Source organism: Protopterus annectens, chromosome 8.part0 (genome assembly GCF_019279795.1).
Source record: "Protopterus annectens isolate FY-2018-M chromosome 8.part0, PAN1.0, whole genome shotgun sequence".
NCBI lineage: Eukaryota > Metazoa > Chordata > Ceratodontiformes > Protopteridae > Protopterus > Protopterus annectens.
This window is the reverse complement of record NC_056741.1, coordinates 494,943,005-494,961,201: the sequence shown is the minus strand read 5'-3', so window position 1 is coordinate 494,961,201 and position 18,197 is coordinate 494,943,005. Positions and strand designations below refer to the sequence as shown.

Sequence of the window (18,197 nt, the reverse complement as noted above, 5' to 3'; positions counted from 1 at the left end):
TGAGTATTTCAGATGACTGGAGAATAATCATTCTCGAGCCTGTGTACAAGAAGAAAGGGGTCGTTCACAACTTTGGGCAGAATAGAGGTATCAAACTCTTATCACACAGCATGGAACCCCTGGAGATGGTGATTGAGAAACACATACACAGAGGAGTAGGAAGTGAATTGGTGGGTGAGCAGTTGAGATTCAGATCAGGATGCAATACAACTTACCCAATTTTCACAGTAAGACATACAGCTGAAAAGAAGCTAGAGATGAGGAAAGACTCAAACTGGGCATTCCTAGACTTAGAGAAAGCATATGACAAAGTCCCAAGAAAACTGATTTGGGCAGTTCTGTGATGGTTCAAAGTCCCAGAAACACTGGTAGAATTAATGCAGTCTACTTACAAGGACCCAGTGACAAAAGTATGAACAGTGTTTGGACTCATATAGAGGTTCCCAATGGAAGTGGGTGTGCATCAGGATTCAGCTCTGAGCCCACTGATGTTCATACTGGTAATGGACTACATTAACAAACAGGTTGGGCAGGACAGATGTATACAGATGATGTGGCAATACAGGCAGATACTGAATAAGAACCTCAGCAAAGGATAGAGGAGTGGAATGCAAAATTGAAGGCACGTGGGATGAAAATGAGTACAGATAAGACAGATTATAATAGCCGCAAATGGGGGTACTGGAAGAAAATGAGAATTAAGACACAAGTGAAATTAGCACAACAGGTTAATAGTTTCAACTACCTGGGAGGGGTGGTTGAGGAGAAGGGAAGTCTGAATGAGGAGGTAAAAGCTAGAATCAGAGGGACTGCAGCTAACTAACACAGAGTGCCAGAGATAGTTTGCTATAGAAGAATGCCAAAGATGCTGAAAAATAAGGTGTGATGATACCAGTATTGTATGGTAAAGTAGCCCAGGCAGCAAAGACAGAGCAGATGAGGAAGCTACAGGTAATGGAGTAGTCCCTGAGATTCGTGGTAGGATGAACACTGTGGGACAGATGAAGAAATGAGGACATCAGTGCAGAAGCCCAAGTACTTCCAATTGTAGAGAAGGTCTAAGAGACAGATTACAGTGTAGGCATGTGTGCAGAAATGTAGACGATAATCTGGTGATGAAGATTTGAGACAAACAGGAAGAAAGCAAGAAGAAATGAGGGTATCCAGCAAAGACATGGATAGACTGTGTAATAGAAAACTTGAGACAGTAAAGTATGAGTGGCAAAGAAGGTAGGAGAGTGGCACTGAATCTAGAGGGAGATAGTTGCAGGTGATGTGACTTCCCAAACCCATGTAGAAAAATGGGAAATGGTGGTTGATCGTTATGATGATACATTGGAAGAGAGATAGTCCACCTAAAAGCAATTTATTCAGGATGTTGAAGGAAACTGGAGCACCCAGTAGAAGCTTACATGGACAGAGGGAGGACATGTAGACTCCTCACAGAAGAGACTCCTGTCCAGAAGTGCCTAAAATACAATTTGTTTTACATTTAAAGAATATTGCCATGATGCAATGTGTAAAGAAACATCTAAATTAAGCTAATGTTATTGAAAAGAAAGTCAAGCAGAAAAGTATTCTATCCAGTGCTGATAAAATGGCTTGACAAATCATTATCAGGAAAAAAAGCACATCCTGCAGGGATATGGGTGCTCTACATGTAAGTATACATTAGTTGCAAATGCAGTACTAATCATCTAAGTTAAACTGTAAAGGTCACTATATGTCTTAGCTACCATAGCTACCATAGATCAGTTTATGTCAGACATGCAAAGAAGATTTTTGTCCATGAATATTACAAATAAACTCTGTCATCCCAAACTTCATATGCTCTTTGTAACCTATATAAAACACTGAACAAGGTATCCTAATTTTATAAGTATCTGTATATGTTAGTTACTGCACATAATTGCATTTTTATAGTTACATAGTTGCTTTTTAGAGTAACAAAACTCTAATCATTTTACTTTGACTTTTCTAATGGGAAATTACATGAGGTTTAAGTAAATATCTGAATATATATGTTGTGCTCTAGCAGACACATTTTAGCCCTTAATATGTTAGCCATTGCAAGACAGCCCAATTTGTAACTGAAATAATGTCATAACCATTTAACTTCCCCAGTTACCAAATGTAAACATTATTAAAACTAACGAACAGCAAATAAATGCATACATGCATGCATACTGTGACAAAGGGAGATACAGCTGTGTGGAATTTTGTAAATAATTATATGTCATTTGTGAATATCAACATGATTCATATAAGATACATGTGTTACAAATGTATTAGAACTGTATGTCAGATGCTGGTTCAAATGTGTGTTGAAAAGGGTTTGTAAAGTACTGAGCTTAAAAATTTAACCACAGTGTACCCTACTGAAAAAGAACATAAATGTACATACACTATTGAAACTGTTTAAATGTATATATTTTAACAATGGAAACTGGGACACAGGAGGGTAACTTCAGAAAATAGCTGAAATTCAATTACTTTATGGCCCAGCAATAAAAAGATGTTATCTTTCAGTTTCAGTGCAGCAACAGACACAATGTCTATACTGGGAAGTTTTCTGTATTGTCTTGGAAGTGTTTTATTGTTTTATGACTTCCAGGATCTGCAAAGTTAAGAGGGAAAGCCATTGTGTATGTATTTTCACAGGTAGATGGTAAATACTGCTAGCTTTCAGCAGTGGGGGGTTTACCTGGGATAGAGTCAGATGACAAGAAATGATGTCATTCTGCAAGCAGTAATATTTGAGATATTAGTTTAAGAAGCGTCTGAGAGAGACAGAGCATTCTGTATTCTGTATTTGACCTGACAACATCAGCTAGAGAATCTGTTCACCCCATCTGCCTTGCTGCTCTAATTAAGTGTACTAGGGTATAGTAATTCCCTCAGATATAGTCAGGAATATAGCAAAGCGTAGCTTAGATATTTTTCTTTATTTATTTGAGCATGTCCCGCAATGTTGTTTTAAATATTTCTTGTGATTTTGAACTCTGCTGTCACTTTAAATATATACTGATTATTTTCTTTTTCTTTTAATATTTATTATTAAATATATTTAAATATTTCATTGTGGCTGTTCTGTCTACAAATATTTAGGTTCTGAGAGTACTTGCATATTTATTTGGTGACACTGTGTAGCCCACTCCTAATAGTCTTGCTCTTGGTCAAACTGCCATTTGTATTGATAGTAACATTACACAGTAAGATCAGACACCCTTTGTTAAGGGCCTTAAAGTATCTGATAAAGAGTTTGCTGGTGGCAGTAATAACCACCTTATAGTCTGGGCATAAGGGGCATAGTTAGTAAACTTGTGCCAGCCTTTTCCAGGGGTGTGTGTGTGTGTATAAATCAAATCTCCAAGAGTGTGTATGTTAGCTACTTGGGCAGGGACATGAAGCACTGGTTGGACAGAGAGAATACTGGAGGTCTTGGCTTGGCCACTCAGCTGAGATCTCAACTCTATAGCTGTGCCAGTGGGGTCTCTTACTGGGGATCTGCAGAAAGAGGGAGAAACCAGCCCCAGACTGACTGTGGTCTCTGTGTGCTCTTAAGGGAAATTGCACTTGATGCAGTGAGCTGCATCTGGAAATACTGTGTGTGTACCTGTCATTTTCCCAATGTACGTCCCCCACTGGTGCTAGTGGTGGGAATTGAGGCTTCTTGATTACTGGCCCAGTGGTGGGGCATCTTCAGCATTTTAAAATATTGTATATACAACTCATCAGTGGTGACACTGATAAAAAACTGCTTAGTGTTTTCAAAAGAGCTGTATGCCTGTAACATTTGAACACTACTGCATTATTTACACTTTCTGCTACATTGTTTTAAAATAGTCTTGACAGCAAACATAATCCATTAGAGTACAGCAACAAGGCTATATTAGCATTGTTATTCTGTTTTAGTCAGTGTAGCTACAAGTGCTACAGCTGACAGTGATTTATTTTTCTGAATGATACATAGATCTGTCTTGTATTCTTGTTGACAAAATAACAGGACTGTGAAACAAAATCAGTCTCACTCTGGCTTGGTCTACTTTGAAACAGAGATGCTATTGTGGCCTTTCTGCTTTGGAAGCACCAACTGGTTACATCTTTAAACAAAAAAAATCTAACTGCAGAGTATCTCCACACCAGATAATTGACTCTCTGTCTAGCAACAGTTAATTTTTCTGATTTAGCTGTAAGTAAATTATTTTTGTTCCTTAACTAAACAGACTTTTTAACTAGCCAATTAGGCCTCAAATGTAAATACACAGCTACAGTGGGAGTGTGACTTGTACTTTGTACAGATAGTGTCTAGTTTGAATTGATTTGTAACAGCTCTACTTTTGGTTGGAATGCTCTTACTTTCTTAATCACTGTGTGTTTTAGCTAGTGTTAGCTATTGTGGGCTTTCTGCTTGGAAGCACCTTCTGGTTACATTTTTTAACAAAGGAATGTAGTTGCTGAGTATCTCTACACTAGATATGCAAATCTCTTGATGTGGTGTCCCCAGCCTTTCCCTTTTTCAGTTGTTGTTTTAAATAGCCAGTGTCTCTATTTCTGCCCCTAGCAAAATGTCAGCAAGGCTGCCATGACCATAAAAAATATATAATTTATTATAAATAGGATAAGCGCTTTCACATTTCAGAATGCTTCATCAGATCCATACTATACATAATAAACATTTCACACATTTAAAATAGAACAATAACCAATCACAAAACAGTCAAGACATCACAACAAATAAAATCATGAAACCAACTTACTTGAAACCAATCTTCTTCTTCTCAGGCCTGGTTTAAGACACACATTAGCATTTAACCCTGGGAACTTGTTAGCCTGTAGTTTCAGTATCCATTTCAATTCTAAACTCTCTACATAATTATTCATAATTATTTCCAGCACTGTCTCTTGTGTGTTATTGGGCCATATTTACTATTACTTCCCCTTATGGTAATCTGACTACCAAAGTCCCATGCCTTCTTTCACTGCTGTTGTCAGCTGTATAAGCTATTAAAATAGGGTTACCACCTGTCCCACTTTGCGAGGGACAGTCCCTCTTTGGGCAGTTGTGTCCTGACAAAAAAATTAAAACATGGCAAATGTCCTGAGATTTTAGGACAAAATGATTTCCTATATTTTATGTAATAGTTGTATAAAACAGTTATTCTGTATCTAAAATACCTAAATGTTATAAGAAACAGAATAAGCAACTAAAATGCTACAAGAATAAGCTTTTATTTAGGCAAAAAAGTTAAGTTCTATCCTTTGTACTGAACATGGGTATGTGTCGTCCCATCGTTTTCCACAGATCCAAATATTGAGTTCTACACATCAAACCAGTATTTCTCACGAAAAAATCCCTTATTATACATTCTCTCTGGTGCATTTTAAACTGTTTGGCATTGTTGTAGGCTTGTAGTGCCTTATTTCACCTTGCTGTTGGTTTATCTTGACTTAAGTCACCTTATTAGCAGTAACTAGCTGGCTGTTTAAATTATTGGGATAGCATTGTGCTTAGTCTACTTTTTTGTGCTTCTTAACATTAAGTGGACTTAGCTTAATCAGCTAGTGACAAATTCAAAGTATTGTCATACAGCTCAACATAGAGGAAAAAGTGTGTGTCATTGCACGAAATTTCGATACTCAGGCTCGTACCATAAGAACAGAAGGTGTTCGCCTGGTTTCTCTGAGTTGGGAAGCACTCCAGGGAGCTCATCATGTAGTCATTTATTGGCCAGAGGGCATAGAAATTAGTTTTCAGCACATTTTTATGTAGCTATAAAGTAGGTGCATCTATGCAGAGCAGCTCACCATGCAGCAGCAGTTATACGTGTCCTGTATAGTAGCAAATGCGTAGAATGCAAGTTTACCTAAAGCTAGTACTTAGGACTTTAACCTGTAACACAATAAGGCTTTCAGGGGAGCTAAACTTGGGGCACCTAGTTAGTGTGCTGATCAGAGCTAATAACAGATCCTAACACTACCTAACAGTTAGGATTATCTCAGATAACACACATGTGACCCCCTGTGAAACCAAGTCCCCAAATAATAAAAGACCAACCCTAATAAAGGGCCTGACAGTATGGATATGCATTTTTGTAATGTTTATTTGGCCAGCTTGGTAAATATGGGCATCCTGAGACAAAGCAGCAACTGTCTCATGTACTCTGAAATCCTTTTAATCCACAGTATGTGAGATAAGTGCATACATAACTTCCTTGGAGGCTAAAATTTTGCTTACTAACAAGGTTGTCAATAAGACACATTCTACATTTCACACACATACCACTCACCACACACATAGATCTTCTTGGACTAATTTACTTAAAAAACCTTCCTGTACCTTACAGACCTCCTAAGCCATCTAACGGCAACACCTATCTTCCAGTCACAAAAGCACATATGAAAAACAGCACCTAACACCACACAAAACCTGCACCCAGTGGTCCCCAAAGAACAAAGCCCATAAAGCAAGCAAACACTTTCCCTAATACCCTTGTCATACAGGATTTTATTGCATGACACACAGATGTCCCTGCCACGAGGCTTGACAAGCAGAAGGTAAAGTTTAGTTGCTTTACCAGAAAGGCTCATCCAGACTCTGCTACACTTTGCTGTAAAGGAAAGGTTAGTTTGCTTTTATTTGTTGTATTTTGTATTACTTTATTGCCTTTTATATTTTGAATACTGTGGTTTGTTTTCTTTACCTTGTGTTTTACTTGCATTCTGCTTTAACTGCATATTAAAACTTCAAAAGAGACCACAGCTCTGTTTCTTCTGAGTCAGGCAGAATTTTTTTCCCACCCAGTTACAGTTGTCTTGTTAAATACCACTGTCTTTCTAGTTGCCTGCCTCTTATGTTAATTTGACCACATATCTCATTTCCTCTCTGCTTTCACTGGCTTGTGTGAGTAATTATAAAATTATCACTTTTTAAATCACTCCCCTTCAACTATTTAAATTTATTGACCATCCTACTGTATTCCATAGTACCAGAATACAAAAGTGACCACCCCTTTCAATCCATCTTGCTGTTTTAAAAATAGTAACTCTCCACTAAACCTTAACTTTTTAAACAGGCAAAACTTAAGTTACCTACTTTCACGTCTAACTTCTCTAGTGCACACTGCAGTGTGCATTTTCTTCATCTTACCTTTAAGCATCCCTGTGACTAGCACTTGCTCTAATACCTGCTTAAAAGCACTAGAAAGCCTTAAACTGATACAAGCCCTCAGCTCTCCTTGTTAATAAGGAGAAATTAATTGTAGGCACTAAAAAGCCTATAATTGCAAAGTACCTTGCTAAAGTAAGGGAAAACAGCTCCTGTACTTTACAAAAAAAAAAAAAAAGCACCAAACCAGGCATGTCCAGGGGTCAGCGTTTGGTGATTTCTCCTGTCCACCTGGTGAATTTGGGTATACTGGGGCAATGCAGCAATTGCCTCATGTACACAGACAACCCTCTCCTCCTACCACTTCACACTACAACTTGTGAGAGATGCACTTACATAACCAAACTGGAAGCAAAGCTCTCTCCATCCAAGATTGTGCTAGACAGTCAAGAGGAGAAGGTTAACACCCACACTACACCTCAAGCAACACATAGCCCTTCTAAACCCACACCACCAACACCCACATATAGCAACACTAATTCCACATATGCAGAGGCCCTTAACTGTAACCTACCCAAGCAACAAGTACCTCTGAAGCTGAAACGCAAACAAACACCAATCACAACCAAAGTGTCACATAGCTCACAACACCAGTGCCACCCAGCAACAGCCCCCAAGGCAAGACAATGTACCTAACACTTTAGTCATAGGTGACTCTATAGTCCAGCACACTTATGTCCCACTCACCAGGTTGAACAAGGAGAAAATTACAGTCAGCTGCCTGTCGGGTGCCAGGATCCACCACATAACGCATGCACTCAAGTCACTCCACAGCAAGTACAAATATGACTCTGTCATTGTCCATGTTGGAGTGAATGACTTGAGATGTACCTCCCTGGACTACATGAAAAGAGACATGGAAGAGCTCTCGGATCATGTGGCCCAGGCAGGTATGACCCTAGCCCTGAGTAGCATCCTGCCTTCACCCAGAATGATACCACAATATAAGGACAAAATGATTGACTTCAACAATTGGCTAAGCTTCTGGTGTCATTCAAAGGGGATCCAGCATCTGTCTGCCTGGGATGACATGATCGACAGACCATGATGCTTTGCCAGAGATGGTCTGCACCTGTCGCCCCCTGGGATTCAGGTTACTGGCTAAGGCTCTTGCCACCCCTATAGTGCCTTTTTTAGGCAAAGTTCAAAGGACAAACCCACCACCATAACAGGTACAAGCATGCAAAATCTGAAGGTAATGCTACTCAATGATAGAAGTCTAAACCTCAAAATGCACTCTCTCGAGGCACTCCTAAAAATGGAGAACATCGATATCTGTGCAGTAACTGAGACCTGGTTCAAGGCTCCAGAGAGCACCCCCTGCAATACCAGGCTACAACTCTTACCACACTTTTCAGCCACCAAACCAGGACTGAAACACTAAAGATGGAGGAGTGTCCATATTCACCAAGGATATTCACACCACCAGGCTAGTTGCCCAACACAATGCATCTGAAATTCTCCAGGTGCAACTAACACTAGGTAAGACTGAAATCCAAATTGTAGCTTGCTACAGATCCCCCCACCATGCCCCAAGATTCTCACTACACCTTTCTAAACATACTGAAAAATATTAAGATAGAACCAAACACCCTAATACTGGGTGATTTTAACTACCCTGCCATTAACTGGGAAAACTACTCATGTACCAACACCTTTGCCCAATGGTTTTTGGAATTCATAAATTCCAATGCCCTGGATCAACTAATTCATAGTCCCACCAGGGGCTCCAATATCCTAGACTTGGTCATTACCAACATGGGAAATCGATGCTCCACACCTATGGTTACCCCCTCATTAGTCAGGTCTGACCATAATCTAATCACCCTTAACATCCACATCACACCCCCAGCCCCCAGTAAGGAAACCTCCATAAAAACTTCTCCAAAGCCAACTTCATGCTACTCAAGTCAGAAGTGACAAACTTCATGATACCCATGCAGACGGGAACTGAAAGTTCGACTGCTGAATCCTACACTAAGGCACTGTACGAGCACATCCACTCATGCATGAATAGTGCCATCCCAAATAAAACCAAGATGATCTCCAAAAAAAGGAAGCCAATCTGGTGGTCCCCTGCCATAAACAAACTTTACAACAAAAGGAAGAAGCTGTTGCAGAAAAGAGGAAAATCCCAGGATGCAAAAAACTCCCTTACCAGCCTCAGTAAGAAACTGAGATCCCTCATAAAATCCTCCAAAGCTAGTTACGAAAATAAAATTGCCAAAGATTCCAAAGACAACCACAAGGCATTCTATAACTATGTCAAGAATCTAAATGGCAATGCTCAGATCTGCTCTGAGCTAAAACAGAATGGAATTAAATATACTGATCTCAAGGATATTGCCAATATCCTGGCAGATCGATTTAGTGCCAACTTCACCTTGCTCTCGCACCCTAAATGGCCCATCCCAATACCCGAAGATTGCCAAATTCCAGTAATAACAGCCACACAGGTAAAAAAACACACTCTCTAAAGCTAAGAATACAGCATCCATGGGACCAGATGACATCCCGGGCTGTGTACTACATGAACTACAATATGAACTGGCACCTCACCTAAGTGTCATGTTTAATCATAGCCTCACCTCAGGTTTCATGCCCACTGAGTGGCGCAAAGCTACAGTTATCCCACTCCACAAGGGGGGATCCACCTTGGATCCCGGAAACTACCATTCCATCAGTCTGACGAGCCTTATCTGCAAAGCCATGGAGCGTATTATCATGGAACTTATAAACAAAGACATTGGCAACCTTCAAACACTGGACCCCACCAAGTTGGGTTTGTGAAGGGCCGATCTTGTCTCCTGAACCTGACTGACTTCTTTGAATCAGTCTCCAGAGCCATGGACAAGTGTAAGGTGGTCCACACATCCTATCTAGACCTCGCCAAGGCCTTTGACACCATCCCCTACTCTGGAATCATAGATAAACTTACTAAGCTGGCCATTAATCCCTACATCACCCAATGGGTTGTCAACTGGCTTACTGACAGAACCCACACTGTAAAAGTAGCTGACTTCAAATCCAGCTCCAGACAAGTGACAAGAGAAGTACCTCAGGGTTCAGTCCTGGGACCACTCTTGTTTGGCATCTACTTCTCTGACGTACAGGCCAACACTAAGGGACTCTGGCTAACAAAGTTAGGAGATGACTGCAAACTGGGAGCCATTATTGAATCCCCAAATGATGTGGATACTCTACAAAAGGGCCTTACAGAAACAGATTCTTGGTGCCAGAGCCATAGGCTCAAGATCAGTTCCAAGAAATGTATAGTTAACCCTTTGGGAAAAAAACATGTACTCGTGAATTACCACAAAGGTGGCAGTACACTAAACACTGAAAGTGTGATAAGAGACTTAGGGACACAGGTGGACAGTGGTCTCACCTTCGATAACCACATCGCCACAACAGTCAGGAAATCCTTCTATGTGGCACACCTCATCATTAAGGGCTTTTCATCCAGCAAAAAGGAGGTCATTGTCCCACTGTACTCATCCCTCATTAGACTCATTATAGAATACAACGCCCCATTTGATATGTACCTCTCAAGGCATCTGCAACAACTGGAAAGGCTGCAGAAATACCTCACTAAAAGAATCACAGGCCTAAAGCAGATGCCTTACGCTGACCGCCTTAAAAAACTCCAGCCATACTCTGTTGCACATCGTCTACTCAGAGGTGATCTCTGCTTAACATACAAGGCCATGTCAAACCCAGAGCTGTTGAACATGCTACACTTATAGAAATCCCAATCTTTCAGAGCCACACGGTCCAGGGATCTAAACCTTGTCATCACAATAAACAAAACATGCTGGAGGGATAGATTTCTGACCCAGAGACTCCCCAGACTCTGGAATAGACTGCCCATACATGTCAAGCAGAGTGCCTCTTTGGCCCTCTTCAAAAGGAACCTTGACGATTGGATGGGAGAGAGGAAGACAATGATTGACAGACCACGCTGCTTTGCCAAGGATAGCCTCCACCTGTTCCTCCTGGACTTTCCGATATTGGCTAAAACTTTATTCAGCCCATAAAAGCCTTTTGAAGAAATGTCAAAATGACAAAACTATCAACGTGGCAAAAAAAAATTATGATAACTTTAAGATACTACTGCTCAGTGCTAGGAGACTAAAGAGAAAACTACGCACCCTACAAGCTCTCCTCACTCTAGAAAATGTAGATATCTGTGTTGTTACCGAGACTTGGTTTAAAGCTGCTTAAAGTACTCTGGCAGTGCAAGGTTACAGTTCCTTTCACACATTTAGGCCATCAGCAACACAAACAGGGGCTAAACATGGAGTTGTCTTGATTTATGATAGCAACAAATACAAATCCAGGTTAATTAAATAGGATGATGCCCTAGAATACATCCATGTCCAGGTCTCCATAGAAAAGGATCTGTACCATGTCCTGGCCTGCTATAGGTCACCCTCTATGACCACCAAAGCTGACAAGTTGTACTTGCACCTACTGAAGATGTGCAAATCCAACCAAACACCCTATTCATGGGAGACATAAACTATCCCTCTATAGACTGGGAAATGTACACTTCCTCTAACTCACAGCTACAATGTTTCCTGTACTTTGAGAACTCAAACACCCTGGACCAGTGCGCACTCCAGCCATGGGCTCAAACATATGTGACCTGGTAATCACCAACATGGGAGAGTGTTGCACTCCCCCCATGCCACATCTTCATTGGTGAGGTGGGATCACAAAGCTGTCTCCCTCACAATAAAAACCAACCTGGAAAACTCAACTTAACTAGTAATGGTTAGAAACTATTCTAAAGCTAATTACATCCTGTTAAGTGATAATTTGTCAACATTCATGGCTCCTGAAAACCCCAAGAACAGAGCTGCCTATACAAAATTGTTCACAGAAGCCCTATATAATGACTGCATTGCAGTTTTTGTACCTACAAGAAGCACACTCAGATCTAATATCAAAAACTAACCCCACTAGTGGAATTCTAACCTTAACAGGGTATATAACAAATGAAAAAAGTCATGGCTAAAATCAGAAAGAGCAACTCTCACAGAAACAAGAGCCCTCTGATTCAACTAAGCAAGAAATTAACAGGTCTAATAAGATCAAACAAGGCCAATTATGATCTCAGGATAGCCTCTCAGGCTAAGGACAATCACAAAGCCGTCTTCAGCTATTTCAGAAACTTAAAGGTAACACACAGCAGTGTGCAGAACTGGTGGTAAAGGGTGACTTAGCAACACTTCTATCTGATAAATTTAGCTTTAACTTCACTCACCACTCCCCCACTATCTCCTGTGAAGTCCATTCAAGCATACCGCTCCCAAATATCAACAGGTAGCAGGCCAGAAACCCTTCTTTAATGGGCCCTGACAATATACTCTGTTTCTTCCTCATAGTCTCAGACATGACCTAGCAGCACCTCTAGAGGTACTGTTCAACTGCAGCCTCAAAATAGATCACATATTGAGTGAATGGAGGGCTGCAACTGTCATCCCTCTCCACAGGGGTGGAGCATCAACTAACCCTGGGAACTGCAGACCCATAAGTCTGACAAGTTTAATATGTAAAGCCATGGAACAAATTATCATGGAAATGATCAAGGACATTGGCAACCTACAGACACTGGACCCATTCCAGTTTGACTTTGCCAAGGGAAGGTCTTGCTTACTCAACCTGGTAGACTTCTTTGAGAGGGTCACCAAGGCTATGGATGAGGGAAAAATAGTGCACACTGTCACCCTCAAGCTGCTGAAGGTGTTCAGTTCAATACCTCATCTAGATATTGTTGACAAACTCAGAGAACTTAGGATAAATTCCTACATTATTAGCTGGGTTGCTGGCTGGTTCACAGATAGGAGCCAAGATGTTAGGGTTGGTGAGACCACTTCCATCAGGAGACCAATCACCAGTAGAGTACCCCAGGGCTTTGTGTTGGGTCCACTCCTCTTTGGCATCTATTTCTTAAAAGTCAAGGCTAATGCCGAAGTCCTCTAAGTTTGCTGATGACTGTAAATTGGGAGCTATGATAGATGCCCCCCATGACATAAACATCCTACAAGAGAGTCTGACACAAACAAATGATTAGTGCCAGAGCCACAGATTAAAATGTAATGCAAAGAAATGCATTACAGTACCCTTTTGGAAGTCATCCACCCAAGCTAATTAATCCAGTGGCAAAACACCCCTAAGAGTTGAGCTGGTAATTAGGGATTTGGGAACATATGTTGATCGTAATTTGGACTTCAACCAACATGTAGTCAAGATAATAAGAAATTATTTTTATGTCATGGAACTCTTAAGCAAGGGTATGAGATCTAGGTCCAATGAAGTTATAGTACCACTCTACTCAGCCCTTATAGGACCCATCATTGAATACTATGCCCCCTTTGGAATGTACCTAGCCAGGCACCTGCAACAGAATGCCCTCAAAGGTTTCTCACTAGGAGACTCAAAGGTATGAATAACCTGTTCTACACAGATTGTCTTAAGGCCCTGTCTCTTTACTCAGTCTCCTACGGGTTACTGAGAAGTGATCTTTGCCTGGCATATAAGGCATCATGAAACCCAGCTCTGATGGATCTCTTGTGCAACTGCAAAACAAACAGTGCAAGAAACACTAAATCCAAGGACCTGAACTTTGCCTGCAACATAAATACAATATGCTGTAGAGACGAATATGTGCTTCAGAGGATCCCCACACTATGGAACAGGCTCCCTATCTATGTAAAATGGAGTTCATCCTTGACCCTTTTCAAGTGTAACCTTGATTACTGGATGGGAAATCATAAATTCACTCCCTGGTCTGACCCCCATGTCTCTGATGGACAGAGGCCAACAATAAGTTAAGTAATCCCAAACTAACATACTCCCTGACATACACAACCTTTAGCTACCTCATTACTAACATACCCCCCACCATATAGGCATCCAATGTACTCGAGAAAGAACTGAGTTAGGTTGCATGGCTAGGCTTTTAAAGACCCTGCTGGTCAATATGTTAGCTAAAACCAATGAACCTAGGAACATGTTACATAAAGGACTAGTTTCTGTGATATAATGGATTTGTTTATTTTTTTGGCTGTAACTAAACTTGTATGACTCGTATCTTCTTAGGTTCAATGAAGTCTCCTCATTCTTACTTTATAACTTTTAGTCATTTGGGAGTCATAAAAGGAAAAAGATAGGATGAGTTCTCATTTGAGACTGAAACTCAAGACTCCAGCATACCATGCTGGTGTCACTGCTTTTGCACCAGCAAGAGCCTCTGAAGAGATAGGTGTTGAATTTTCCCTTAACATACTTATCCTTTAAGGTAGGAAACCTCCCAGTATGGTGATTAGGGTCAAATTACAAAACACACAAATTCCCTGAGCATTATTTTAAATTTATGATAGTAGAAAAAGTTACCAGAAATATATGTGGGGGTTGGGAGGGTGGCCTAATGGTTAAGGTGTTCGCCTTACAAACACAAAGTGCAGGGTTTGAGTCTCACAAGGGATAATTGGCTAGGCTTAAAATCATTCGGAAGGGTAGTTAGCTTAATACGAACCTATGAACCATGGACCCTTATGCTTGAGAAGAGGGAATTATATTGGCAGACTTTGTTGAACGCCTGCAACTGACTAGGACTGAATGATCATTCCTCTATTAGCTGTGTTTTGAAACTGAAAGCATTATTGAGATGAATTTTACAATAATATTTCTTTTTACTAGTAATTTATTGTTAAGTGTTTGCTGTTCATTTTTCATTCTTTTTTTCATATATTTGATTATTTAGTGTAAATATAAATTAAATTATTATGAGTGTTCATAGTACTTTAGACCAGTTCTACTGAGATTTTTATAAGTGAATCTAGTATATGTTTGAGTTTTTAGGGCTTGCCGCATTAAATAAGACTTGTGAAGTCACAATGTTGTATGTCTTGTTATCTGAGTTGGAGGGTATTTAAACTGTGGCCCTTAGCTGTCTTTTATCTGATGAAGTATTTTAATTATGTGGATGAAAGTGCTCACCACATTGAACTTTAAGTAAATGACAGTGGATTTACAGCTTACTTTCTTTGGGACCATAGTTGTTTGGTATATTCCTACCATATTGATGATATCATAAATAGTCCTCAAGCCATGAAATGAAATTCATTGTAAAACAGACTGTTCTGAGATATCATGAGATGAAAATAGCATAGTTGGAGGTTTGACTCCCTCATTCTCCATTTGCATAGTGTATGACTCTGTGCAAGTCATTTATTTATTCTATTTCTCTCATGTCACATCTGAAAAAAATCACTTTTGCCTAGTAAACATACCTGGTCATAAAATAAATTAATATAGTCCTTTCAACAGAAATGGATAAATAGCAACTGGAATTAAAACAATAGGACACTATCTGGCTGTATAGTATAACTGAATGCATAACTGTCAACAGACCCATACCAACTCCAGTATCATTGTTCATCACATTTAGACATAACAATACAAGTGAGTAATAATCAAATGAGACAGAGAAAGCAAATTATCACATTTCTGCGTTCATACTTCATAGTCATGTTGGTTTAAGTTGTAATGTTTGTTCAGCACTACTTTTCAATGTCCATCATGTACCTAGATAGCTTACTGTTGAGACCACAGCATTAGTGACTTGCTTGGCCCTAGACATGCCATAATAAAGGAGACACAAAAAAGTTGTAAAGTGTGCAGATGAACAACATGAGATAAGTCTAAAGACTGGAGTTTCATTGCCATGGGGTTTGAACATCCACAAGTTTCTACTTTTGCTTCTGGCTTTCTGATTTCTACCAGTGGCCCACTTAGAGAGTCAGCATGTATAATACATGCATTCATGTAGAGCAAACAAAGCAATGATTATCTTTGTACCAGCATTTCACTTTTTCCTGAAAATGTCTGTCTACCTGTATAACAACAAAACTATTGTTTTGCAGGACCATTTAAGCTAAAAGAACTCTGTAAAGACCCGCTTCCCATTTTCTTCTGGTTTGAACATGATAAATAATTATTTTCCACAAACTTCCTCATCCTATATATGGGTAGATTAGTGGGACTGTAATTATGATTGTGGCTACATTATATTTTATATGTAGATGAAATTTATGGCATCAAAAGATACTTGTGATATTCAGGCATACCTCCCAACTGTACAGATTTTCACAGAATGTCTAGATTTTTGCCTCATATTTTTGTTCCATTCTTCATAAAATTGTGGTTTTTATGACAAATTATTGGCAATTCATTAAAGACTGAAGATGGAAGATGATGACAGATATTTGAGTTTCAGACTTCATACCTTCAGAAAATTCATGCTAAAGCAAAACCTGTTATTCTATCAACTTTCTAAGTTTGTAAGAGCAATATTTAAAAATTGTCCCTATTTTGGCCCTTTGTCCCTCCATTATTTATGGCTTTGTCCAGATTTCTTGCTCTAATAGGTTGAGAGGTATGTATTCAGATAAGTAACTCTTGCTTACTGTAACACCAGAATTTGCAGAAGAGCTCCTTTCCAAGTCATGAAATGATTTTGATACTGATGATGATGATTATGATACTAAATTTCTGGTTGGATTCTCGTTATTAATAAGTTTCAAGATCTGCTATATATTTGCAAAAGTATACTGAGGTCTCAATTAGTCTGGATACTTTAAAATGCTAAATATTTTATTTTTTTCTATATTATATATATTGTGTGACAAATGTTGCATTTATCTCTATTTCTTCGTTAGGTAACATATTTGTCATCAGCCTATCTGTTGCTGACTTGTTGGCTGGAGTTTATCCATATCCATTAATTATCCTGGCTATTCTTAAAGACAGTTGGACAGTGGGAGATGCGCACTGTCATGTGGCCAGCTATTTCTTAAATATCAGCCTACTTGCATCTGTCTATAACATCATGGGAATTGCCATCAATCGATATTTCTACATCTGCCACAGTTCCAAATATGACAAAATCTACAGCACATGGAACACGATCCTTTGGCTCTGCTTAATCTGGACATTGACTGTAATTGCACTAATGCCGATTGTCACTGCTGGGGCTTTACGCTATGATGGACAAATATACATATGTACATTTATACAGTCTGTTAACCCAGCTAGTGACATAACAGTGGCAGTCATTCATTACATAATACCTATGACAATTATAATTTTCTGCTATGTGAGGATCTGGACCCTCGTCATTAAAGTTAAGTATCGGGTCAGAAAAGATGGAAAGCAGAAGCTGAAGTCAGCTGAAATTAAGAGTTTTCTGACCATGTTCATAGTTTTTGTTCTGTTTGCAGTTTGTTGGTCCCCCTTTCACATAAACAGTCTGGTCATGGGATTAAGCCCTCCAGGGAAGGCTCCTAGAATTCCAAACTGGCTTTTTATCACAAGCTACTTTACTACTTTTTCTAACAGTTGTTTAAATGGCATAATTTATGGAATCTTCAATCAGAACTTCAGACAGGAATTTAAAAACATTCTTCTTTTGCTCTGGTTACCAAGACTTTTCCACAAGCAGACATCAAGGTGAATAATGCATAATGAACAATAATACATCATTTTTCAAAACAACCAGACAGAAAATTTGTGAAAATTAAAAAAAACTTAGATTAAACATTTTCAAAAACTTTTACAATTTATAGGTAGGTTCATAGGTAGGTACTAGGCTATCAGCCCTGGGGCCTATAAAAGCCTAGCCAAAAAGGTTCCCCAGGGTGAATTTTCTATTTCCCATTTCATTTGAAATTTATTAGTATTGGTCAACACTTTAAAACCAATTTGTAGAACTAGAAAATATTCACCACTATGTCCTGGGACTAAAAATTTTAAAGGTAAATTAATATCAACATAGACAGTATAACTAAATGGAAAACAACATGTTTACTAATTACATACAATGTAGTAGAATGTTTTAACTAAACTGAAGGAATAATATTTTCTCCTTTATAGTAATAGCATTCAATCTGTGGTATAACTATGTAGTATACTTTTATTGCATGACATATCTATGTTATAACTATATGGTATACTGATATCT

The 18,197-nt window shown here is 39.3% G+C and overlaps 1 protein-coding gene across 1 annotated transcript in view; it reads left to right on the top strand.

The window, feature by feature from the left end:
* Window positions 1-17,690, top strand: part of LOC122808248 (melatonin receptor type 1C-like) — a 45,190-nt gene extending 27,500 nt beyond the window's left edge. Inside the window, exon 2 of the mRNA XM_044079212.1 lies at window positions 16,897-17,690. Within this exon, the coding sequence (XP_043935147.1) occupies window positions 16,897-17,690 (794 nt within the window). The remainder of the gene's footprint in view (window positions 1-16,896) is intronic.
* Window positions 17,691-18,197: the final 507 nt, after the last annotated feature.